Source organism: Oryzias latipes, chromosome 6 (genome assembly GCF_002234675.1).
Source record: "Oryzias latipes chromosome 6, ASM223467v1".
NCBI lineage: Eukaryota > Metazoa > Chordata > Actinopteri > Beloniformes > Adrianichthyidae > Oryzias > Oryzias latipes.
The window spans coordinates 9,643,023-9,670,814 of NC_019864.2; the positions used below are offsets into that span (position 1 = coordinate 9,643,023).

At 38.7% G+C, this 27,792-nt stretch overlaps 1 protein-coding gene across 3 annotated transcripts in view; it reads right to left on the minus strand.

The window, feature by feature from the left end:
- Window positions 1–3,212: 3,212 nt before the first annotated feature.
- The window catches only part of lingo1 (leucine rich repeat and Ig domain containing 1), a 195,636-nt gene continuing 171,056 nt past the window's right edge, over window positions 3,213–27,792 (minus strand). For all 3 annotated transcript variants that reach the window (XM_011475842.3, XM_011475844.3, XM_011475841.3), the window contains one exon: window positions 3,213–7,139. In XM_011475842.3, the coding sequence (XP_011474144.1) occupies window positions 5,280–7,127 (1,848 nt within the window). In that variant the 5' untranslated portion in view covers window positions 7,128–7,139 and the 3' untranslated portion in view covers window positions 3,213–5,279. The remainder of the gene's footprint in view (window positions 7,140–27,792) is intronic.

Sequence of the window (27,792 nt, forward strand, 5' to 3'; positions counted from 1 at the left end):
CATCATGATTTAAAAGCAGAGCTCCATGCACCCTTTGTCATTTCCTCTATTCCAGGGGTGCCCATACTTTTCTAGCATGCAAGCAACTATTGAGACGACAAGCTCCAAAAGATCTACCTATATATACATTTTTGTATATGATAGACAACTTATACAGTATTTTTAGTTAAAAATGCTATGTTTATGCACTAATCATAAAAAATAACACATTGTGAAGGAACACAAATCATTGGGATATGACAGTGCAGGACGTGCAGAACAAGGACATACATAGTCTTGGCCTGGAATTATTCACCAAAGACACTTTATTCAACCTCAAGGTTGAAAACTGATATATCTTCAGTAAAAACTACTATGTTTTTGTATTAATAGCTCAATAACTACACAGTAAGTGTACACAAACATTTGTGAGGAGAAAGTTTTGCTGCTTGTATGAGTGATATTTTTGCAGTACATAAGGCAATTTATTATGAAAATAAAAAGCAGTGACGATCGCGTTTGATGCTCTGCTGACAGCATAGTATTTCTAAAGCGCCCCTGGCTTAACCACGGCTGAGCGAACAGTGGCCCCCTGCTCCGTGGACAGGGCTCGGGAAGCGTGTGCGTCGCTCTGGGCAGCACTCCTGCCTGAGTGGGCTAGGATCCTTCGGGTGGGAACTGTGGACCTGGCAGCAGGCGCCGTGGCAGATGGGCCGTGTCAGACGGGGCATCTCGGTCGTGCTTCTGATCGAGGACGCACGCGGGCCGGCCCGGGCCTCAATAAACGCTCCTGAGGGCCGGTGTGGTCCTCCGTCAGGAAGGAGAAAAGTAAGCTCAGTGTAGTTAAACACAGTGACATATGCTTTAGAGGAGTGGCCTTGCTGCATGTCAATCAAGTGACGTATTACACGGTGAATGTCATGATTTGCTGACAAATCTTCATATATTAATATTTTTTTGTTTGTCTTTGATGGCCCGTGATCTACCGTCACATTGATCGCCGTCAAAGTAATGAGCACCCCAGCTCTATTCACTATTTAGTTATTTACTGTCACCATAGTGGGCAAAATTATAATTAACCGATTTATTTTTTCCCACTACATTTTTTTTTCTTCAGATGTTGGAATGAAACCATGCAGTCCACAATTAAACCAGACAATTATCAATAATAGAAGAATTGGTTAAATAATCTTACATTTTTTGGTACGAGCACCAAATTTGGCATAATTTGATGGAATCCTGTATCAGAAAAGCACATTTGCCACGAAAAAATCCCAAATGTTGGAATATTTAATATAATATAATTGAATATAATATAAAAGAATGATCTAAAAGCACGGTATTGAATGCAAGTTTAGCATATGGTGTTTCCACTGAACTGTTAGTACTCAATACTACCAATGGACGCGTACATAAAGTCCTAATAAGTCTTAAAATGTGCGGAGCAACACATGAACACAAGTGTTTTGAATGCGGAAGCCTCAAACAAGCATTTACGAACGTTTACATTGACTTTTCATTGTAAGCAGTTGCTTGAACGTGCGTTGCCGAGGGCGGTGTGAACGTAGGTGAATTATATTCCTTAGCTACCCTTAAATTTAAAGACTGCATTTTGTGCATTAACAGTCCCTGTTTTTAAGGACTGGGGCAAATAGAAATCAAATATGTTTATAATAATTATGTGTATGGCTGCCATCTTTACAAATGGTCGCCACTTTGGATTATTCTCTTGGTAAACTTGATTTTCTGAAAGAGGGAATCATAGTATATTCATGCTCAACTCAGTCATGATTTTTGTCAGGATAAGCATTCTTGCTCTGCTACCTTTTTTTTTAACATCTTGATAATCTTTATTTTTTTATGATATTTTTCTCTGCAGTTCAAATTATTCAAGTTATTAACTGGCCAATCACATGCCTAAATAAAAGTATGTCGTTTTATGTTAAATGTTTGAAACATTTGATTGACACATTTTCCTGAAGGGGGGTGGTCTTCCAATGAGCTCGCTCCTGATTGACCGAGAGTGGTTGCCAAAGAAACAGTGACTCAGACCGTCTCGGACCAATCACTGCTTACTGACGATTTCTGGTTCCAACATGGCTACATTTATATCGTGAAAAAATAGCAACAGAATTGACTTCATTTCGTTAAAGCCGGAAGTAAGCCGTTTTCTATGAGTGACAACACTCTGGCTCGGTCCAGTTCTCATATGCAGTCAATGGTTAAATTCCATTACGGGTATCCGCCACGCTGCCATTAATCTGGCTGCTGTGTGACCTAACCCTGACCCTAACCATATGCAGTGCAGTGGCAGAAACTAATGAACAAATATCAATAAGTAGAGCACCATTTATGCAAGGCCAGTACAAAAATACTTTTTTAATCTATAATCTACATTGCATATATTTTATAGGACAGATGACCAATAGATACACATGGCCTCAGTAAGCCAGTTTTAACTACTGTCAGGGTTGTATGTCCTTTGTATTCTCCCACTTTTGGAAAACACCAGCTTCACCCAACACAAGCCAAAAGGTCATGTGACCACAGACTTTCCTCGCTTCATAGTTTTGTCTTGTACTTCTTCATAATATTAGCCAGAATCTTTGCGTGACTGGATTGTTTGGTGAAGAATCATTACATTTGAAAAAGAAAAAAAACCCTTCCTGAGGAATTAATGAAGTGTCAAATGCTTGTATTAGCAGCTGGATCTTAGCCAGATGACATCCAAGAACAAAAAAAAAATCTGCTTTTGCGTAAAAAACACCTGTCATTTCCACTAAGACGACTCTCACAAGTACAAGATCCAATTGTGCAAAGTAAATTGATAATGTGCCTTATAAACATCATAAAGCCTCTGATCTGGATCTAATGGTGGTTAATTAATGTTAAGAGGCAAGACAAGTAAACAAGTGAACTACCATTTTCTGTCATTAGTGCTTGAACACATGATGTTAAATTACCTTGCAGTCTGCATCATCATTTAATTGGGTAATTCATCATAGAAATCAAATATCAATTTGCTCATCTGTCCACTGATACGTTTACTCTGCACCTGATAGTTGGGTGAGATTACAAGCATGGTTTAATGGGATTTATGATTATATCCTTAACAACATTGATAAAAACAATGTTCTGAGAAGTTGCATGAATTAGATATTTGCGCTTTCTCTGCTGTTCCAAGGTGAGGTCTCTTTCATGTCGTTTTGCTTAAATGAAGATTGGGAGCAGTGCATGTTTAAAAAAGTCCATAGATTGTTTAATACAACATACCATATTCTCAACAATTCAACATCAACAAAATTTTGTTAATTAAAAAAAAAAAGAAATCTGCATATTACCTTTATTGCACAGGACAATTTGAATGTATTTTTTTTCCATAGATTTGCTTTTTTTTTTTGTAAAAAGTTGGCTTGGACTATACATGTTTGATATTGTCCAGGGTGAAAATGAAACAGAGGGAATAATTGAAATCAAAAACAGAATCATGGACCACTTGGGATTAGAAAAAAAGAAGAAAGAGGGAAAGAAAGGCTAGGTACAGTAGCCACACTTTGAACAAAGAGCATTCGTTATTAGCAAGAGGGAGAACCATGAGCCGTATCCAGTTTTTTTTTTCCTTCTCTTTATGCAAAACGGATTACACCAAAGCTGCTTCCGATTGCTCTATTGGTGAAACCATCTGTGTCACTCCAGCCATCTGTAGATTCTGTCCGTTCTTCCAGCCATTTCTCTGTCGTCATCTGTAATGTCATCCATCAAAAATAACTTCATCCTCACACACTTTCGCAAAGCCCAGCTGTCCACAGTGTGCACTTGAAAAGTTAATGCCACAAACTCACTTTTTTTTTTTAGTAATGCAGGAGCAGAATTTGGAGCAGTTCTTTTTCCTCCTTTTGACAAACATAGTACATTTTAGAAGAGAAGCAAACCTGGAAATGAGTTAACATTTTCATGAATTTTAACAAAAGATAGGTAACTGTGATTAAAAACAGAGGGCCGAATATCATGTCCAGAAACAGAAGAGCCACAACCTTTCCTCATCACAATCATTTTGCAACCCCCCCCCCCCCCCCCCCCCCCAAGATAAAAAAAAACTTTTGTTTCAACTAAAACATAAAAATGATTTAGTGCATATAGTATCAATGCACTATGGGATGTTTTTTAAGTCTGTGCCTACCCACTCTACAAAGAGAATTTGGACCACAGCCTACGTAACACACTGCTTCTAAATTTACAGTAATTTGGTCAGCTTTCTTTTTTATATGTCTAAACCTTTACTTTTATTTGAGTTTAAATTCAAACTACAGGAGTCAATCTTTATGAGTGAGCCTTTGGTCCATCTGTAAATCACTATATAGTAATAGCAAATCCAATCATTTCAATAGTGAAAAATAGGATTAAATCAGTCTGAAAAGATGTAGGAAAGCTGAGACTAGATGCGTATTAAAAAACAAACAAACAAACAAAAAAAACAATGTCCTTTTTCTAAAGTGCAATTTTCCTGATATATTTTTGTGTGTAAAAAGAAATTTAGAGGAAAATTCCAAAAACATGACTTAGTTGGTCATGATTAAGGCTTTAATTCATATAAGGCTGTTTTACAGCATTTTAAGAATAATTAATCGGATTCATCTCAAATTCCAAACAGTTTTCGATTTATCATATTTCATTTAGACTGTGTAGTTGTTTGATTTATGGGGAAAGCCTTCAAAACATGTTCCAACAAAAATGCACACTGGATTGATTGCTGAACAACATTTATGACTGTAAGAAAAACAAATCAGTTGTATTCACAGTTGTCACAAAGATGTTCTGTAATAAAATTCTACTTGAAATGCAATAACTTTTACAAATCTCATCCATAACATTTAGCTCTGAAAGAAATAAAAAAACAAAATAGGAAAAGACGAAAAACAGCGGTGATACAAATAAGATCTGCCCCTCCCTAGACGCTTGAACAGATTTTTTAAAATCCTTTTTTACATCATTTTCTTGCGAATTTCAATGGAGCATATACTTCTTGTGAATAAGAAATCCAGTAGTCAATTAATGCCCCCAGAGACTCTGTAGAAACCACCGATGGCTTGTAACACTGGGTGTGGTTACATTGCTTCCAACTTTGAATAGTCAGGAGTCGCCCTCTTGCCAAGTCCAACAGCCAGGAAAAAAACAAAAAACAAAACTTTACTCTATGTTTACAGACCATGATCCACAGGTTTGCAAGTGAGGAAAGAAAATGTCTTTTTTCCCCAATTTGTCCTATTTTAAAAGTCAAATTAATGGATACCACAGCGCTATTAAATCATTTTCATGTTAAACTTGCGAGGAGCATCCACTGTGGTGCTGCTCATGCCAGCGTCTGATTTCCGTGGCACGTACTCAATCTCAATGTTGTGCTTGGTGTTGCCTTTGCCTCTGCTCCAAAGGAACAGTAGTACCAGACAAAACAGGACAACACCAAGAAACGAGATGAAACCCATGGTGGTTGCAATGATCAGTGTCTTTATATCAAATGGGAAAGGGACATTGGCTCTTGTACCATTAGCACCAGTCTCTGCGGGCTGATTGGAAATGAAAGCAAAGGTTTTGTTGGGTTGTTGCGGCCAGTCAGGTGAGTAACTGTGGATGTGAAGGTGAGCAGGTGAGGTGTCATTTCCGCCTGCATTGCTGGCTATGCATACATAAGTGCCGTTATCTTGAATCTGGGCGTAGCGAACCTCGAGGGTGCCATCTGGCAACACAGAAAGCCTTCCAATTGTTTTGGTGGTGATAAACTTTTTCTGCGGTGAAAGCCACATAATTACTGGAGCTGGATCTCCATCTGCTTGGCAAGCAAAATGAACAATGGCTCCCTCGTCGACAAATTTCTGCTGGGGTTTGCGATCCCTAATCCTAGACTTGCGGCAGGTGAAGTAGTTTGGCTGCAGAACATCTGGGAAATCCTTGAACTCTTTGCCTTGGACAAACTCGGGGGAGGCACAGGTGGGCTGCTGTTTGTTAAAATTAAGCCGCCAACGCCGTCGGAACACCCATAAAAGCCGGCAGTCGCAGGCCAAGGGATTATCATACAACGCAAGGGTTTCCAGGTTGCCAACTGAGTGGAAAGCAGACTCTTCTAAAGTGCTAAGAGTGTTCCCAGACACATTTAGGATTTTAAGGTAGTTCAGACCACGAAAGGAGTAGGGCTCAATCATAGCCAGTCTGCCTCCAACCAGGTGCAATTCTTGGAGGCGCAGTAGATCATGAAGCTTATTCCCCTCAATGGTATGAATAGGGTTGTAAGAAAGATTCAGAAAGCGCAAGTAAACCAAGTGCCGCAGGGCCACATAAGGGATCGTGGTCAGGTTAGCACTGGCAATGGTCAGCGAGGTGAGATTTAATCCATACAAGCAATTTGGGGTCATTGTATCCAAGTACGGCCAGTTGGCTATTTCCAGCACTTTAAGCCGATAGAGCCGTTTGAAAGAGTAATCCCGTATGATGTTGATATTGAGGTGGCGCAGCCTCAGAGTGATCAAATTATGAAGGTGGGTAAAAGCCTCAGTTGGCACAGAGGACAAGTTGCACTTCTCAAGACTTAGGTGCTCAAGGCCGCTTAGGCCATGAAAAGCCCTGTGGGATATGAAAACCAGGTCATTGTCCCCCACCTCCAAAGACCGAAGGTTGTACAAATCCTGGAACATGTAGTCCAACAGGATTACAATCTTGTTCTCACTTATGTCCAACTCTGTGAGATTGCTCAGGCCAGTAAAAACACCCAGTTGGATCAACTTAAGCTTGTTGCTACGCAACCCCAATGTCCGCAAACCGGGAAGGTTGTTGAACGCTCCAGGTTCAATTGTAGAGATGGTGTTTTCACTTAGTTCCAGGTGTTCAAGGCTGAGAAAGTTGGCAAACTCATCAGGATTGATGGTTCTGATACGGTTCTTGCTGAGGTCCAGCAGTCTTGTGTCAGGAGGAATGCCCTCAGGAACTGACATAAGCTTCTTGCGGTGGCACAACACTGAGTGATCTTGAGAGTTGCATTCACATCGTGCTGGGCAGTCTATGGTGGAGCCAGACAGTACAGTTCCTAGCATCAGGATCAGAATGGGCCGCCAGCAAGCCACCAGGTAGCTGTGCCCAGTCGCTTCCCTGGCTGCCATCTTATCGGTTACCTGCAAAAGAGAAGAAGCAAAAGCATTTAGTTAGAAAATCAAATATCATAAAAATCACACCTCTGGATTTTATTTGCTTTCATTTGAGTATTTAAAGTCAAATCTTCTCCAATTATTTTTAGGTACTTGCTTCCACAATAACCATAAGAGCTAGACGAAAGCCACTCTCATTTGACACCTATGCAGACAGCAGAGCAGATAGTATGACATCTGCTGCAATATTCATGAGCAGTAAGATGAGTACAAGTAACAAAGAATAAGGTGCATGCTTGCATAACAAAATGTAATTCTGCTTTCTTTGTGTGTCTGTAGAGCTGTAAAAATGTGTTTTAAATACATGTAGCCTCTATCAACTCACTATGTGATGTGATACACTGATCTTGACCTGGCAATCTACATATATTGTGCCCTACTGAGTCTGTTGTGGAATACTTAAGCATCATTTCCACAACCCACCTCGTTGAAACTCAATCAGTAAAAGCTATTGGTTTGAAATGACACCTAGCTTCAAGTAGAATTAGCAGTCTTTTTGGTAATCTACATCATACTGTGTCACAGAAGCACATCTGTGATTTGTTCTGGTTGCACATTATTCCTCCCCGGCCCCTGCAGTATGAATTTCCGGTAGGAACAGTGGGGGGTGGAGTAGCAGTGGCAAGTGTTCACAATCAAAGATGGATGGTGGCAGGTGTGATGTATGTGCAGCAGTTGAAACACAGCTCGCGCAATCTTCTAGGATATGATACGAATCCTATACCACCAGAGAATTGGACTCAGAGATAAATAAAATACTTAGGTTAAGAGGCAAACAACAACTCCTAACCCTTTTTAATGTCAGTGGTTAGCAAGATTCCATCACTGACCTCAGTAATCTAATTAAAGCTGAATTTTGAATTAAGATGGTATCATGATGACTTTATTTATCACATAAATTACATTATTTCCTCTATTTAAGCACCAGCTATATAATGCGACAAGATAAAGGTTCAAAACAAAAATCTTTCATCGGAAATTCCCACTCATCCTTGGAGATTTCTCTGCTTTTATGCGAGGGCTGTTGTCACAAAATGTCACATTTTTTCATAACTGCATCTTTGATCAACTATTTTTCTAGTAATGAGGAGTTTCTCTCTTGAACCAAACATGTTGCTATGTGCTTTACATACATACTACAAAAAGCTCAAAAAAGATCTGTGAAATGACTGACAGTTAATTACGGGCTGACATGTTACTGCACTAATCCACAACTGGACATTAGATTTATCAAAAAGGAGAGTTCATGGATTCGATTTACTGTGCTCAATTTCATTCCATCCTGGGTGGGGTCAGAGTGCACACCAAGGATTTGATGATACCATCTGTAATCAAGTGATGTCAAAACAGGCTGAGAGGGTTCGCCTGATATCTGAGCCCTGCAGCAGCACCCACCGCGCTCTATTCTGCCCCAAGCCATATGCGGGCGGCCATTCTAACTCCCTAACTCTATTGATTACATCACCGCTGAGAGCAGGTAGATGGAGTGCTATACGTGTGTCTGTGTGTTATCCATGGCAAGACACATAAGATGTCATCTCATCATAGACTCTGCTCTGATAATGTGGAGATCGGTCAACGAGATGCCATTATGTCCAACTCTATTAGCGCCAACGATAAAAGGCAATAAGGAAAATGATCAAATCATGCTTCATATAAAGCTCCATCACTTTGTTTTGAGTATGTTATAAAGAAAACTATGTTGCTTGAACCAGCCCTTGCTAGCAGAGTATAGCACGAATTGACAACTACAGGCCTAACAGACCACTATCCTGCTTCCTTTCTATCACCCCAACCATTCCAGATTCCAAATGATTAAACACATGTGATCCAGATAAATAACCATTTTTAACTAGTGTGATAGGAAAAGTAAACTATACTTAAATAGTTTATTTGATTATTAGACACAATTATCCTATTTTGATGTATCGAAATATTTAACCTTTGAAATGTGCTTAGCAATTTCCATGCAACTTTATTTTTCCTCTGCTCTGTCTGCCTCGTTTCGACCCAAAGAACATTACCAAAGAGAAGTCAACTTTAATATTGCACCACTATATAATAATCCATCCATCCATCTTCCTCCACCTATGTGGGACCGGGTCGCGGGGGCAGCAGTTTAAGCAGAGATGCCCAGATTTCCCTCTCCCCGGCCACTTCCTCCAGGTCCTCTGGGGGGACCCCTAGGCGTTTCAAGGCCAGGTGAGAGTCGTAGTCTCTCCACTGTGTCCTGGGTTTTCCCCGGGGCCTCCGTCCAGTGGGACATGCCCAGAGGAGGCATTCAGACTAGATCCCCGAGCCACCTCAACTGGCTCCTTTCGATGTGGAGGAGAAGTGGTTCTACCTCGAGCTCTCCGCGGGTGACCGAGCTTCTCACCCTATCTCTAAGGGAGCGGGAGCAGCCACCCCACTGAGAAAGCTCCTTTCAGTCACTTGTTTTCGGGACCTCGTTTTTTCGGTCATGACTCAAAGCTCATGACCATAGGTGAGTGTTGGAACAAAGATCGACCGGTAAATTGAGAGCTAATAAGAGAGATAATAATAATAATAATAAATTAACTTTATATAAAGACCCACTCCAATGAAATGGCTGTTTTTTTGTATGTTTTTAACATGTTCTTGTGGCATTTTTCTCATGATGGAGGACAGATTTTAAAGAAATTAAGCTTAAATTGTGTTTCTGCTCTGGTCCATTCTGATACATCTACTTCAGATGACTACATCCACTCACATGTTTATTTTTCTCATCCAAGCTGGTATTTGGCTCAAAATTGAATGACTGGTTAGCTCTGATACCGCTCACTGTTTTTGTTGCACCACTAAACGTTATGTTGGGGTTGAGAGGGGCTGTAAGCTTGCAGGAGAGCTTGTAATCAGAGAGAATGCAAACAGTTTTGCACACAACTCATAATCTATTTTAAAAGCGTTCCCAGTGGTCTTTTAAATAGGATCATGTTGTTTTTACTCAAAATAAAAAACAAAATGGGACATAAATTCTGCAGTAATCAATTACTGCCTCTTCACTCAACCCGCATTCCTGTCATCCATAACTGAACTAGCTGTTTACACGCTCTCTTGCTAGCTTAAAGCCCCTCACATAACACAACCAGTGCAACAAAAAGGGAATAGCCATACAGCATTGAGCCAGATTCCAGCTCAGATGAGGAAAAAGAAGACATACCTGGATCTAGTCGTCTTTAAGTGGATGATTAAGAATGGAGCGGAGCAGGGACTACTAGCTTTTTTTAAATGGCATTTCTTGGCCTTCTCCTGATTGACAATTATTCCAATCAAGAAATACTCAGGAACACAATTTTACGTTCATTTTTCTCCATCAAAAGTCAAATGCCACAATAAAATGTTTAAAACACTAAAAACACAATTTTCATCAGGGTGGGTCTTTAAATCAGGATGACTCCATGGTCAGCCTCGATGTCATTTGCTATTTTTCTTTCTTTTCTCTGCAGGCCTTCTAGAAGTGTTTGCAACGGAGGGTTACACACACATAACGTCTTGCACGCACACACACACGCACAACAGACATCAATAAATACGATGGCATCTACTGCCTATTCAGTTTAAAAAGTGAAATTGTAATAAAAAAATAAAAATAAAGATTTCCTCAAAAACATCTGTTATGTGGCCTCCATGGCAAACATGGATGGACAGGGATACATTATGATGAAGAATGACATCCACAGGTAAACATTAGCGGCACTGTTTTGTTAATGATCCGGTGTTATCGTTCCCTCACAGGCATTCAGGCTGAATGCAGTTTCTCATTCCAATCAGTGCTCCACTGAGCTCCCTGAGAATTACATTAATTGAGGTGCAGTGAGAGGGGACACAATTCTCAAAAGAATGAATATGTTGGAGAAAAAGACGACAGTGCTCAATAAATGAGGACCCACTGGTCCAGGACCAATAATAAGTAGATCAGTGAATGGTAAGATTAAGGCTTTTATGCCAGCATCCTCTGGGATCTTGAGGATGCTGCTTCATATTAGAGATAGATAGTACCCCATATTCCAATTACAATAAGGTGGCATAATAAAGACAAAATCCTAATTAAATACTGTAGCTAAGAATGTTTTTTTTCTCTGAAAATCAGTGTTAAGGTATGGTAAACCAGCTAATTAAAAGTGTAATTAAAAACTCAAAATCAAATAAAATACTGATTGTCTTTAACACACATGGGAGCCTCCAGGTTATGTACATTATGTCATCTAAAGCATTTATAGAAATATGAGATAGGAGTCTAAGAAAACTGAAAACAGCATTTAAAGGCCCACTCTGATCATCTTTTGATCTATTATTAAAGAGTTCTCAGTGGTCTTTTAATTGTCATAATGGTGATTTTAGCCAAAAAAAAAATTCTAGGACATAGTTTCTGCAGAGCGGCAATAGTTCATTAGAAATCCACCTCTGAGTTTTAGGTGAACTGTTGGCATGGAGTAAGTTCACCCCCCCCTTCCCATAAACAATTTCTTTACACTCTCTCCCGCTAGCTTACAACCCCGTACAATTCCCAACTTAACATTACCACTGCGACAAAAATGGTGACTAATATTGGAGTAATCCAGCTGTACAGTTTTGAGCCAGATGTCAGTTCAGACGATGTATAACAAATCATGGATCTAGTTATCTACGACCAGATGGATCAAAAACTAGTGGGGCAGGGAGCTTGTGGCTTGCCCTGGTGACTTCCATGTAACAAATACAATTTTTTTCCATCAACATTTTTTCATCTGCACCTGATTCACAATGATTTGAATTAAGCAATACTTAGAAATGGAAATTTAAGCTTTTTACTTTTATTTATATATAAATATGTCTCCATCATAAGAAAATTCCACAAGAACACCAAAAACACAATTTTTTTTAGAGGGAGTCTGTAAGAAATAGTAGAAAATAAAAAATTAGTTTATTTAGATGTTTGTTTTTTTTACAGTCCAATATATCACATATTTTAATTAGCCCCTTGTTGAGGAATGCCACAAAACATCAATGACCCGATCCAGCCAATGTGCTCACTTTCACCTAAACCTTTTTGATGTTAAAGAGGTTACATGCCCCCACAGGTCGTATGATGTTTATTTTGACTGTCATCATTAATTTAATCCAAATAAGCACTAGTTCACATAAGCGGGGAGAAGCCCCGTCCATTGCCCAAAGCTTTATTTTACCTGTCACAAGACATCAGTCCTGAGCCTCGTTTAATACCTGTAAGCTTCTGGGAAATCCATGGGATGATGCTGACGTTATCTACAGCACAAAGTGTTAAAAGCCCTTAAAGCCTATTCCTCGGCAAACTGCTTAGTCAGCTGCCAGCTTAATCCTCAATGGCCAAATGCAGCAGCATATTTATATTTACTTGGCAAAATGCTTGTCTTATAGGTTTTTCCTAGAACTGTTTGAAAAAAATGTGCAGAATGTTCACCTTAAAGGAAAAAGGGAACTGATGTCAATTGTTTTGCTTTCATCAGTAGCTTTTTTTTAGTATTCCTAATAAAAAAAGTTTTCTTTACGTTTTATTTCAGGTTTCTACTGCCAGTAAAAGCTGGTTTTCTTAGACAGAGGATGCATATTGACAGCAACCGTTTGTCTAAATCCATCTTAACCAGCAGTCTCTGACCTTTAGCTCCCTAAGTAAGATTATTTTCACACCGGGATTGTGTTGCATAGCTGAATTTCAAGAGAAAGAATACCCCCCTGTCATTGAGACGCTAAGCCGCCTGCCAGGATTGCTGGCTGGATATGGACCTGTGAAATGGCAGGGCTTAAATGTAAGTCGATGGCCGACAGATGGACACCATAGCCCTAATCCGGGTAAAGAAGCTGGCTGGTGCAACAAGGTTCACAATTCCAACAGCAAACAGGTGCTTCCTCGACTAAACTCTGCGGGGAAACCTGTTGACGTATTCCTCTTGAACTTCACCTCCCAAAAGGGTGATTTCCGATGCACGTGCAGAGACAGACCCATTTAATTAGAACTGATCAAGCATTGGGGAGGCATTTGTAGACCGAAAAATGATCATACAAGAAGCTTAAGTGAAATAATCTCTTTTTATTCACGTATTGATTTGATGTGAAAAACGTTTGTTCAAATGATGCAATAATCCTTTTTGATAGATTTGTTTCTTACTGAAAAAAAGGCTTCCATTCAGACTTTTATTGATTCCCATCTTTCCAGACAACATAAAGCTGCTTCCACAATAGGATCGCCTGATGGAAACTATTCAATTAAAAGCAAAACGAAAAAATGAACCAAGAAGAACAAATGCTGCTAGTCCTCCATTCTAGGGATCTAATCTAGGGAGTTCTCAAATACTTGGATAGTCACGATCTATTCCCAAAAAGTACTAATAATTGCAATGTCCAAGATCGTTGATATGCAGTCTTTATAAAGCTAATGGGTTGCAGTAAAAATACTCTTCATAAAAATGTAATTATCATTCTAAAATGAATAATACTGTTGAATTTTAAGTAAATAAAATAAACTTACTGTATGAGCTAATGTTACCAGAAGTAAATAACTCCTCAAATTAAAGTCAAAATCGGTCAAATGTCTGATTTTCTAAGTACAAAAACAAGTGTTTTTTGTAGATAAAGTTCAGTTTTCTTAAATAAGTTCTGAAAATCTGTTTTAAATATATGTTTAAAAAAATAGAATAGAAAAATAGCATAAATATTTTTTAGAAAATAAATGTAGAGATATTCTGAAAATCGTGTGATCAATTTCCTCTAAGGATGAAAGGAGTCAGCATATAAAGAAAACAAATCTGTTGTCAGTTTAGAATAAAGGATTGTGTGTTTTCTAACTGTAACAGAATTATTTTAATTTCAAATCTTTTTTTCACAATATTGTTTCTGTAGAGCAACCAGGTTATAAACTGGCCAATCAGATGCCTCAATAGAAGTAGGTGGTCAAAATCTTTAATTGACAGATTTAATGTAGCCCATTTGTAAGTGGTAAGGGTTGTGGACATCCAACAAGCTCACACCTGATTGGCGAGAGTGGTTGACGAAAAAATGTTGACTCAGACCAACTTGGACCAATCACTGCTTGGCTCCAACAAAGTGGCAACTGTGTCATGTAAATATGGCGATTTAATTGACTTCATTTCGTTGGACCCTGAGTAAGGCCTTTTCTATGGGTGACGTCAAACTCAAATAGTCCACCGCTCATATACAGTCAATGTAGTCCTATGAGTGATGTATTTTGGACATTCACCTCCTCGCTGGATCCGGTTTAGTAATGAGACATTTCAACTTTGGGCTGTTATGTTTTAGAGAATCACACCAAAGTTCACTTAAAAGCAAACCTGGATTTTGCACCAGTGTCCCCCATATTATTTCGAAACAAATTTCAGATTAGCCATATTTTTTGCTAAACAAATCAAACTTTGTCAAGTTACTTAGTTGTCAACAAAAGAAATGAAATAAAAACAAAAATACTCCAATGGTTTCATGGTGGAATAAAAGCATGCCTTCAAGCACCTCCATTCAAGATTTATCTTTCATCAGAAGACCTATTTGGAGTTTTAAAAGTCATCATCGATGTTTACTATTCACTCAAAATAAAGGAGGAAGAGCTAAATGGCGTAAATGGCGTATACTTGTATAGCGTTTTTCTACCTACAAGGACAAAGCGCTTTTACAGTCACAGACCCATTCACCCAGTCACACACACATTCACACACACATTCACACACTGGTGGCCGCTCCGCTGCCAAACACAGGCGCCCGCCTACCACCAGAGGCAAGGTGGGGTTCAGTGTCTTGCCCAAGGACACTTCGACTCATGGGCGTGCAAGGCGGTGACAAAGCTGTGTCAGTTAGCAAGTGTGCAGGTGTAGTCATCTCTCTGAGCTGGTTCTCTAAGCCTGCATGGCTTCTTTCCAGGCAGTCCGGATTCTCCACACAGTCGTAGACATAAATAATGAGATAATTGATGATTAACGGACTGGAAGAAAAAAAAAGACTGCTAGTTTAAAGCCTTTGTGTCTGTCTTGGCGTAATGGACTGAGTAAATAAAATATAGGTATTTTTCGGTCCTAAACAAAGAATGTAATAAACAAAATCCAAAATTTAGATATTTCAAAGAAGTGTTTAACTAATATTTGTGTTTGAGGTTTACAGCTTGTTGTTTTGTAATGAATAAAAGCATTTATAAAGTTTTTTTTTCCTATTGATGTGGCAGTTATAATAGATTTATAAGGTCTCTGGCTCTGTGAATTAATTTAAAAATGTCAAGTCAAGGCATTTTCGTAACATATCGATTACAAAGCCACACTTCTTCTAATTGACACGAGGAAATCTAAGATGATTTAGGCGTGTCATGTAATACCCACAGCGCTAACACTTCTACAAATGAGGCAGAGGCAGTCATGCACCACAGGTTTATGTTCACAATCTAACTTTTGCCCATTTCCCCTTTTTGTTAGTCTAGTTTGACCACAGGTTAGGCTTCTATCTCTAACCATTAAAAAAAAGCTTAACTAGCACATTTTAATGTCAGCCCTGCTAACATCTTTGTTTCCTGCTTCAGGAGAAACAGCTATTTTTTTATTGCAAAAATAATTGTGTTTCTGTGTTTTAAAATATAAGAAGAAAATTAATCTATTTCTGAGAATTTATTTCTTCAAATAGTTGTGAATCAGGAGAAGACAACAAATGTCTGTTTGAAGAGGATCCTATTTAAGATGTAGAAAATATGCTAGGCATGCCACAAGCTCCCTGCTTCATTTTGCAAAGGGGAGGGGAAGGGGGGGGATTGTTCTGCACCAACAGTCCCACTCAGATGTGAATTTTTAATTAACTCCTGCCACTCAGCAGAAATGTTATTCTACTCTGTTTAAAAATGGTATCATCATAAGTAAAAGACCACTGGAAACACGTTTACAATAGATCAAAAGATGATCAGAGTGGGACATAGGAATAAGGCGGTGTCACATATACCAGAATGCATGGCTTACAAGACTAAATACCAGTTACAGTTGACCTCACATTAAACTTTTCCTCTCAGTATTTGAGCTTAAGCATTAAAAAAAAACACTGTTAACCTATTTTAGGCTGAATGTTAACAAGTGTAATTTGCATTGGATGGATGCCATCTTGTGTAAAACAGACAAAATGATACATTATTTTGGGACAAGTTTATGTTATGCCACACAAAAACAGCTCTTTGTTCAGCTGGTCAAGCCATCTTTCATTCCTGTAACACTTAGAAGGATGAAATGTTAAGTCTGTAGCAAATTTTTCAGAACATGCTATCTGGGCTAGCTTTTAGGGTTTTCTAATAATGATGAGAAGGAGTCCATAGGAGACCTGAACAAAGATGTGATGTAACTATTTGGTGCATTTAGTGACAGAAAGTAGAGTGCACAGCAGAGATGCTCAGAATCAGAACTCCACAGAGAGATGCTCCTGTTTTCACAGCTGGGAAAAGAAAATAATGCTTCATAGTTCTTTGACTTTTCCACTCCAAGACATAAATACATGCAGATCAAAATCAGATGTGTTTATTTGCATATTGCTTTGTCATCTGGTCCTGTGGACCCTGACCAGGATTCCTTATCTTGTGGCTTTTGCTGAAGATCTTGCTGACAGAGCTTTGGCTTGAGGCGGTTAAGTCAAAAAGGTTAAACATGGACTTTCGTCCCAACAAGACACACACTCCTAAGAGTTTCAGAAGCAAATTTGAGGCAACAACCCAAGCAGGAGGGTAAAAAAAAGAAAAAAAAAAAAAAAAAAGCAGGCAAACAGTAACACTTGAAGGTCACAGGGCTTTAGATCTCACGCTGGATATTAATCTGGGATGAGTGTGGGTTCTGTTTAGTTGAGAGAGCTGAGACACCGGCACTAACAAGACCCCGGGAGATGCTTTTAGAAAGTCTGCTTCAAGCATCGGGCCAGAGAGAAAGATTTGTGCTTTGAGTCAGCATCTCCTGACATACTGGATATTAACAACTTCATATCTTAGCATTTGTTCTACTGGTGACACATTCACATTGTGTGCTTTGTTCAAAGTACGATTCATCGTTAAATCAAATCAAATCAAACCTAATTTATATTAGGGCTGCACGATCTGAGAAAAACTCGCGATATGCGATATTAGTGATCAATATTGCGATGACGATATAACTTGCGATAAATAAACAAATAAATAGCAAAAACAACAAAAAACATTTCCATTTCACTGCAAAAGTTTAATAAAAATAAGAGTCAAAATACCTTAAATTACTCTCCAAATGACCCTCCTCTAATTAGGAGGCCAACATCTAACATAAAAGCTCCATCAGGTCTCCATCTGATTGATAAAATGTATCAAGGATTTATTCAATTCATCAAATAGTTTAAGTTGCCATAAGATTGTTTTAGCAGATTTAAGGTTTACCATTTATTGGGACTTTTGCGATATGGACATTGCACAGCCTGAAATCGTGATAATGATAAATGTATTGTGCAGGCCTAATTTAAATGGCACTTTACCTATAAACACATAATACAAAGTGGTTTACATTAAGACTAAATTAAATAAATATAAAAGCCAGCAAAAGAATTAAAATACAGCCCCCTCCCCAGTCCTACACACAACCCCCCCACGCCTTTTCCACCTCCCACCCCCTAACTGATGGGGATAGACAATGGGAGATAGTCTGAGCACAAAAACAAGATGGTTGTTGTTGGAAAGGCTAATATTTGGAAGCTCCCTCTCTGTGAATCGCTGCATAGCCAGCCAGATGCAGCATCACAGGCGGGGACCAGCCTCACCACCGCTAAGCGGTGATGCAGATCCACATGTAGAGCTGCACTGATGATGAAAGCAAGCATTGGAATCTCCATATAAGCAAGCGAGAGCAGTGGGCAGACCCTAGCCAGATTTCTAAGATGATAAAAACCTGTTTTAACCACAATTTCTATATGAGGGATGAAAGTTAGCTTAGAGTCGAAAATAATGTCCAGGTTTCTCTCTCTTAGCTTCAGGACCGATGCCTAAAATTTCCTCTTTTCCTGGTTCAATTGCAAAAAATTTGTAGCCATCCATGATTTTACATTCAAAACACAGTTAAAAGAGGCTTCCATCGGCCTTGTGTTATCAGGAGACATGGCAATGTCCAGCTTGTGGCTTCTGATGACATTCCCCAGTGGAAGCATGCAGATGTTAAAAAGCAAGGGGCCAAGGCTGGAACCTTGAGGCACACAACATTGAATTCCGTAGACCTTAGAAGAGTGTATTTCTATGCTCACCATAAAGTTTAAGCTCCATGAGATAAGATTTAAACCACTTGAGAAAAGTTTCTGAAAGGCCAAGACTTTTACAAGGATCAGGGGATCAACAGTATCAAAAGCTGCACTTAGATCTAGTAGAACTAATACTGACCTTTTAAGTCAGTCTGCACAACACAACTTGAACTCTAATATAGCAAATCCTATTTTATATATTATAAATATTAACTGTAATTTTATTTATTTTGCTCTAAAGAAGGCACATGAATTATATTTATGACCATTGCAGATTGTACAGCTTTAAGGACACACATCCATTGTCACTACAGTAAAGCAATCTAAATTGTTTTTTACAAGAACTGATAAAAAGTAGCAACAATAAAAGCATAAAATTCAAAAGAGACAATCCAACTCCCACTGGCAACGGATGAGCCAATACATGAACTAAACCTGTCACAGAGCCATCTGGAGTGACTGCTGGTCACTTTGAGTCAATGTTCTAAAAATATCAACATCCTATTTCCTTTTCCTGACACTCATCAAATCAGGATTTGCTTTATTATGTTAATTTTGTGACTACCAAATCTCCCTTTCATGCTTGCTATATTTAGACAACCCTATTATTAAAAAATGCATCTAATATTTTTTAGCATTAGCAATGAAATAGAAATAAATATGACATTTTTTCTTTACTTTTTCTCAACTACCAGCAAGTCCTGCCAAGAAGGTTACCCCTCCGACATCCCAGGACAGAACCAGCTTTAGTTTTTGCATCAGGGTTCTCACGGTTAGAGGAAAAAGTTGAACCCTCTAGCAGCTGGTTTTAATCTCGCATACCGCCTTGGAATGTTAATGACAGTGTTTCAGGGTGTGTTGATCACAAAACATAATAAGGTAAGTGGAACAACGATACTGACAGTTTAACATGATGGTTAACAATCTTAACAATAAAACACTGGACACGATTCCAGGTCAGTTAATGCAGTTTACGGAAAACCAGTGTGTGGGATTATCTTAAACTGCTCATATTTTAACCTTATATAACCACAGTGGTGTAAATTTTTAGAATAGAGACAATAGAGAAGTCAATAGATAATATATTTAGATAAGTGAAAGCTTTTAATATGTTCTATTCTTTTCCATTTGATAGAGTAGAGCTCAGCTTGGCTGTAGTTTGTTTCCAAGCCTCAACGAAAGTCCAAAATGTCCTAAACCCTCCAAAACAAGTAGACCATTTGTCTCTTATGAAACAACTTTAATAATATTTCTTGCTTTATTTTAGCCCATTTCAATCAGCTCTCAATTTTGCAATTCCAAAGCCACATCAAGATGTACAGACATTAAGACCATGTCGCAGAGCCACTATGAGCATTTTGCACATATTGCTCGAACGAAAATTGGTCATCTCTTGTGTCAATTATGTAATGTTAACACATGTGCGCCGTATACGAGATACATTGGTGTTATACATTGGTGGTGCGCGCCAATGTATAACGTGAAATGTCCATTAGACATACATGGAATGGTCATGGGAAAGCCACAAATTTGTGTATATATCTCGCCAAAATCATGCACAATTGTGTAAAAGTTACATAATAATTGCATATAAACTCTCATTCATCTTCAAACCGTTTCTTCCCTTTTGGGGTCCTGGGGCTGCTGGAGCCTATCCCTGCCACTTGTGGGCAAGGGCTGGGGACACCCTAGACAGGTCGCCAATCTGTCGCAGGGCCACAATCACACACCCATGCACACTCACCTTCACACCAAGGGGACAAGAAACCAGTTAACCTATGAAGCATGTTTTCGGAAGGTGGAAGCTAGCCGGAGTGCCCGTAGAAAACACAGAAAGATCCCTCATTGGTGTTCTGTTTCAGGTCCCCCAGATGGGACTTAAACCGGGGGCCTTTTTTTCTGTGAGGCAAAAGCGCTACCCACTATGGTAGTGTGCAGCCCCACATTCTGCAGCCCTGTAATACTCAACCGACAAAGAAATTTCTGGACAGCTCAAAACAGAAATCATGTAAAGACTCGTGCTACTAGGGTAACACTTTGAAAATTATTTGGGAATTACTTTGTTTGACTAACTTTGAAATAGTTTTATAAAAGCTGTCAGCTTGTTTAATCATTCATATTAATAAAGCATTATTATGTAATCAAAGCAAAAGCTTTTGCTACCCACAGTAAACTAAATGAAAAAGTTAAAAAATAAAAATCTAATGAAAAACAAAACAATAGAGGAATATTAAATAGCACTTTAAGAGTGCAACTGCAGCAGTAGAGCAATGTTTTGAAGTTTTACAGTCAAATATTTTAGAATTTGCTCACACAAAATATAATATGTATTTGAAAAACTAAATTACATGACATCTTGAAGAAAGAGCAGGACAAAAAAAAGAAAAATAAATAAATTGGCCCAGAAACAATGTTTTTAAACTTACAAGAAATGTTGGTTCACAGGAGGAAAATCTAAACATATCAAGGCCTCTGTGACTTATATTAAGTAACATTTTTTTTCCTGTAGGATTCAGCTGATGTACTGTCTTCACTCCAAGCTGCAGTAGCTCCTCACTTTCTGGTGCAAACAAGAAAACACACCTTAGTTTCTAATGAATAATTAAGCTTTTTTCTCATTGGCTGCTTGGACGTGTTATGGTCACTGTGTGCAGTTTGGAAGGGCCCGGGGCCATATTGACTTTAATTGTGGCGGGCATCCAAAGGCTTTCCTCCCATTGAGGCGAAGAAAATGTCTCCTTTGCTTAGCTGCGGCTGCAGCTCACAGTGAGACCTATTTTTAAAGAGAAATGAGCTGTAATTGGTTGATAAAGAGTCAACTCTAATGCACAAAATGCCACACCAGTGCACAGGGCTCAGACACTGGAGGTTGCTGCTGTTGTATACTGCAGTAGAAAAAAGATAAGGAACAAAAAAAAATAAAGAGGCAAAGCGTTCTCCAAGACTAAAGCTTTTGTTTGATGCACTTTTTTAGAAAAATGACTGCAGATTAATGTCGAGTGCTGTTTGATAGGACAGGAAAGGATGGACAAAATGCATTAGGTGCACTTAAAAATTGTGAGAGGTACAAGACACCGTCTATTTAATTACAAAACCTAAAAAAAGGTTTAGATTTAGATTAGAAATGCTAGCGTGTAGTTGTGTCAGAATGTAGTTTTGTACGTGTTTCCGACAAGGTCGGGAGATAGAGTCGTCACAGTTCTGTTTCTTTTAGCGATATCAGTCTGTTATTTACATGTTTCAAACAAAGTTGGGAGTGACAGGTATTGTGAATACACTAACTTATCTCTTGACTCTTGACTTGTCTTGCTTAATGTGCTTCACAGTGCGGTATACTTTATTTAAAGCATAATTTAAAAAAACAAAAAAAAAACTGTCTTTAATGGTGTGCCTTATAACATAGTGCGACCCCATGGTGAGGACATAACGGTAAATGTCCAAACCGCAAAATCTGCTCAGAAAAAGAAAACAAAACCAAAAAAAAGGCTAAAAGGAACGGAGAACTGGAACCATAATATTGATGTCTGAGACACCCAGACACTATTTGCTAGCATGAGACAGACCGGTTGCACAGCCTCTTAGCATCATACTTTGAAAGGTCATAGAAAGTTTGACCCAAATTGCTAAATGGTCTCATCCTGTTTTCTTTTGTTGTTGTTGTTGTGTTTGTTTTTTTTCCTCCACAGCCAAGGATTAGTAAAATTTCATAATAAAGTAACTGAAGCATGATGCAGCATCGCTGTTCTTACCCCTTTCCCTTGTATTTTTCATGCTACACTTCACATCTTGCCTCTAACCACGACTTAAAACATAGAAATATTTCAGCAGCAGCTGAAAGCAGGAGGCATCCTAGCCAAAACCTGGAAAACCCCTGAAATTTCTCCCAATGTTGTAAATGGCATATAGCAGTTAGTTAAAATAGTCTGTTGTGGCACACTCCAAAAGTATTTAAGACAATCTTTGTTTAATCTAATGTGGTCCCTTACCATTTTTACGGTTCACCGTTTGCAGTTTTGCGGTTTTTTATTTTTTTTAATGCAAGGTTGCCTGCATTTTATTTATTTATTTATTTATTTTACATTTGATTGTGTTCTATGTCCTGATTAGCTGTTGACCTTGTCAATCAATCTCCTCTGTGCTGTATCCTGTAGGCATTCTGGTTTGTCGGATTTACATAAATCTTCAATCTTGATCAGATCTTTGTTTTTTTATTCTCTAATACTGGACATAATTTTTCTATGAAAGTTTGAACTTCAGGAATTTAAGCAAGAGGGAAAAGTGGGAGGTTTTACAGCCTTAAACTATTAATACTATTGAAAAAATAAAGATAACTACATTGCCGTTTTTTCCTTATTTTTGAACGTTCCACAATAAATGAGGAACGACTGGATTCCAAAGTGTGGAATAATCTTTAGCACATTTGTTGTTTGATCTTTGAAAATATCAAACTTTGAACAATTTTTTTTTTAAATTAACCATTAATTAAGAGTAATTTAAGAGACTGCATGCTTAACTTCCTAAGACCTGAGCTAGTTTTCAAGCTAACAACTAGCCACAGGGCCCCAGTCAAGCAGAATGAACCACTCTGGTAATGTAACCCAAAATGGGACGTCCACACATGTGGACACCAGGTCTGAAGAGGTTAAATAAAATCAATAAAGTTATTTCTTACAGTAGTAAACAAATTAAATGCGTACTGTAAGTTATTGATAAGTTTGTTAACACATTAAAAAAACTATTCATAAACAGAGGCAGATTACCTCCATTTAAGAAAAATGTTTTTTTCTGGTTGTTTTTTTTTAATTACATTTTCTGTAATGTAGCAGATCAAAGTCGCCACTGTAAACTTATTAAGAATTGAGTTTTTCTAATAGCAAGGGCACAGACACAAAAATAACAAAAGGTATCTGGAGTTAAATCTTCATGTCGTTTGTTGACAACAGTTTTGGAAAAAAATAAAAATAAGGTTGTATCTGGAAGCAGGTCTGCAAACATTCCTCACTTCTGCCTTTCCATTGTCTGTAGCGAGAGCTCCTGGATGTTATTATAATGAGTGTTGACCTCGACTTTTATCTGTTGACTTCTTCTCAAGCTAAAACATTATAAGTGGGCCCAAAAGAAGGCATTTGGAATTCATAATTCAGGCTACCCTTGAACTGCCAAACATGGAGTTGTTATCCCACAGCCCGCTAAAACAAATCATCCTCTTCTAAATGCACAAGGCATGGTTTATTTTAAATCATGAAAGCAGGAAAAGGAATTGTTTGAGGGTTCTGGTCTGCAACACCATCAATTCAGGTGGTTTATTTTACTTCAAATTAGCTGGGGAAACAACAGGCAATATATTATTGTGAGATTTGTTTTATGCCGAGGCTTGTGTGTGTGTGTACTTTCACCCAACTTGCACACTGGAGTCAGTCATCAAAAAATAAGCAGTGAGTTTTGAAGGTACGGCGCTGAGATGTTTTGCAAACTAAAAAGGAATCAATTTTTCCAAAAACCTGCACCAGTTTATCAATAATTTTTTTGATTCCTGCAGTCAGCATCCATTATTTAGAGTCGTTCTCTTTTTCAGCAAAGAAACCATAACAGGCTGCAGCTTTTTCTATGCATCCGGGGTCTATAGGGAATCAAACTGGCCTGGCTGACCCCACTGTGGCTCCAGCGGAGAGATAGGGGAGCTTAATCCATGTCCTTGGAGAGATTTTCCAGAAAGATGAAGCCTTAATTAGCCAGATAAAAGCCACATAATGACGGTATCGATATGAACTGGCAAATTAGGTCTGTTCAGAAACAAAAGATTTAGGGGAAGGGAGGGGTGCCAGCACTCAATGTGCTTTGAAGACGACTGAAGGCGAGTGCCGTAATGCTTGGATAGAAAAGTGGGCAGTTCACTCTCGCTCCCAACTCCAGCAAGGGAGCATTGACTCCTTTATCAGAGCCATCCACCTGATCCAAATTCTCTCATAAGGAGCTTAGAGAAAAAAAAAATGCTGACCTTCATGTAATCAAAGATTATGTGCTGGAAAACAACAACAGTTTTGGAGTGCTTAAGCAATAGCACTCAAGGGAGGTTAAAGCAATTAAAGAGAAAATTACTTGTCTAAGCTGTCCTTGCATTCTCCCATCCCATATCTTTGGTTGTTTGTAGGAGGAGAGGAGGTCATAGAGATAGAGGTGGAAAAAAAACAAAAACTTGCTCTTGTTCTAATGATCTGAGTGAAAGTAAAGAAGAGCAAAATCTCCCTTTTAGAATGGCACTCTAGGTGCTACACGTGCCACACACGGATTGATGACAAGGTGACCCTTTATAGTAATACCAGATGGCTTTAGGACTGACAACGATACCGCAAATCCCTGGTCAACATTGGAGCACCCATCCATTTCCTATACTCTTTTCATCCTGCAGGGTCACGGCGGGACTGGAGCCCATCCAAGTCATCACCGGGCGATAGGCAAAGTGCGTTTCGGACTGGTTTCCAGTGCCACAGAGATAACTTTCACAAAAACTCAAGCATACCCCAACTCACTCTTACTGTCAAGTTATGGCAGGAATGGGAGGAAGTACTTTGAAAGAAGGCATCCTGGCAGGATAAAACACTCATCATAGTCCAGGCCCTTTTGAAAATCCCTTAGTAATATCCAACATTATTAAAAAGCTATTATAAGTTATGTTAAAAAGGCGAACACAAGGACAATAAAGGCTTGGAGTGAAAGTAATACTCGATTCCTATGTGGATCAGGATGTGGAGTTCAATAATCCATGAAATTTGGCCATAAATATTAATAATAATATAATGACCCAGACAGGTAGAGTACTAGGTAAAGCGGAAGGGAAGTACCCGGTCTACCGGGCATCCACTGCGTCGACCTTGATCGGTGGAGTCAATCAGCTGTGTTTTAAGTCAGATTCAGGCATTTTCTAATTCTACTTTATTGAATTATTCATTTGTCATAAAGCTACCCTGTTAATTAACAACTAGGCTATATTTTTTTCTTCAACCCATGAGAATTCTCATTAGATACAGAATTATGTCAGAACGGCTCTAATCAAAGCCTGTTTCAGTCAATCGAGCTCCAAAGGAGAATCCAAGCAGCAACGTATGCTTTAATTAGAAACACGGAGTGTCCTTCTCCTTTGGCTCCCCACACAGAGCAGTTCCTTTGTTGAAACATGCAGAGGACAGACGATATGCTTGTGGACACACAGTCTGCAGCACAGCTTTGTTGCCCTGTCATGTCTTCATCGTTGTGCGGTAGTTGTATGACATTTAGAGACGGGATGTACAACAGAAGTCTGGGAATGCAGATGACCAATTGCGGGAAAGGCCAGTTTGGTTCTTCTTAGCTCTGAAATCTTCAGCTGTTTATGTAGAATTATTGAGGAGGGTTTTATTTTTAGAGCTGACCCAGAAATCAACTCAAAGGAGTGGTAGAGAACAGCAATCGTACTAGTAAGCCGTAAAATGATATTCCACAAAAAAGTTCTTTTAAAACAGAAACATTTACTCACTTTGGGTTATTTGTCAAACATATCATTGTTCTTTGGTGCTACAACTGTACAAACATTTGCGGGTTTGTTGTACCACATAACATTAATGGATTTCATTTTTGTATACATTTATTATTTGTTCTGTACCAACTGAGAAAGTAGGAAATCAACCAAACTAGATCCTGACCATTTTAAGACTCTAAACTCACAGAATTCTGGATTTCTTGCTAGAAATTCTACCAAGAAGTAAAACGTGATTGATTTAAATAAAAACACTATTTGTTTCTGTATTTTGATAATTTTACTTAAACTAGTCAGTGGTCAGGGATAGCAGTATAGTGATGCCCATAAAAACAACCGTTAGCGGGCTCGAGCGGCTACTTCCAATCAAAGGTCTATGTCAACGCGCATTTCGAGCTACTGCGTTCATAACTCTCACGTTCACGTGATGCTACGCCACGTTTTTAAATCTGCTTTTAGGCTCTACATACAAAACACACGGCCAACACACGTTAATAGTTAAACAAGGTTGAACTTTGATGTGCTCGGGTCTGCACATCTAACACAAGTCCAGGCGGACAAACAGGACTGATGGAGTTTAATCCTGAGGTTTTCCTTCTCAAACACAAAAGTCAGCAGATGGGATTCACATAACCTTGTTTTTTTTTGGTGTATTGATTTGTTTTCGACTGTTTTCGACTCGTTTTTTTTTTTCACATTATCCAATAATATTAATATTAAAATGTACAAACGTACCAGCTACCCCCCTACCACTTGAAGCCCTTCCAAAAACTAGCTCTACTACTCATCGATTCCCACCAGGGTTCACAAACTGCTTTGCACTTCAGTGGCAGCATGTCACACGCCAGCACTGCACAAGGTCAAATGCCATTTCATTTTCTCGCCTTTGATGAGTGCCTGGCTCTTTCATCATCCCCTCCCACCTACGTAATGCCAACACCATTTTGCCAGTTAAGCTGGCCTCTCTCATCCCCGTTGGATTTGGAGGATATGACCTGGTGTCACTACAGTTAAACTACAGACACTGCAGAAGTATTACATAAAGATCAGCTTTGACTAGTCTAATGGAATCCCATATAGGCTTTACTTTTCTATTAGACTTAAAAAAAAAAGATAAGCAAGAGCAGGATGAGATTGGAGGTACCACATCAATGTCTAATTTCTTTTTAGCCCTTTGTACTACAATGTCTAAAAAGTGCTCTATAACAGAAATTGATTTGAATTTTTTTCAGGCTTTCAAGCAAATCGTGAATCTTTTTTTTAGGAGCAGAGAGACTAAATAAGCATCTTCATCACCTCTTTGTGCAAGATCCAGCCTGTGCAGATCCCCTGTGTGGCTCAGCAGTGATGCAGGTGATAATTTATGCTATCATACAAAGTTCAAAGTGAAACGACCACATGCTGAAACCAAATTTACCACCAGCTGCATGTGGTTTGTGAGACCATTGAATTAATTATCATCGATGAGTTTAAATATACAAGATACAATAAATGCAGTCTTTCAGGGGTAGCATGAGTAAATTCATGAGTGACAATGTTTATTTTATTTTAGAAAAACACCTAACTGACAAGCAGGTGTTCATGAACAGGTGTGTTCATAACTTACATTTAGGCCTCCTATGGATTCACAAACATGTTGTCTTGTTTTGTTTTCCAATCATTATAAATTAACCAATTTGGCAGGCTGGCTGCTGGTCAGATTAAATTAGCAATTTCAACACTTTGCTTTGGCTCCGAAAACATGACTTGGGATTTGAAATAATAATTGAAAATGTAAAACAAGTTGGAATGGCATGTTGGAAAAAAAGGTCTAGTTTATTTAATATAATACATTTTACAAGCCCATCACGAACACGATGT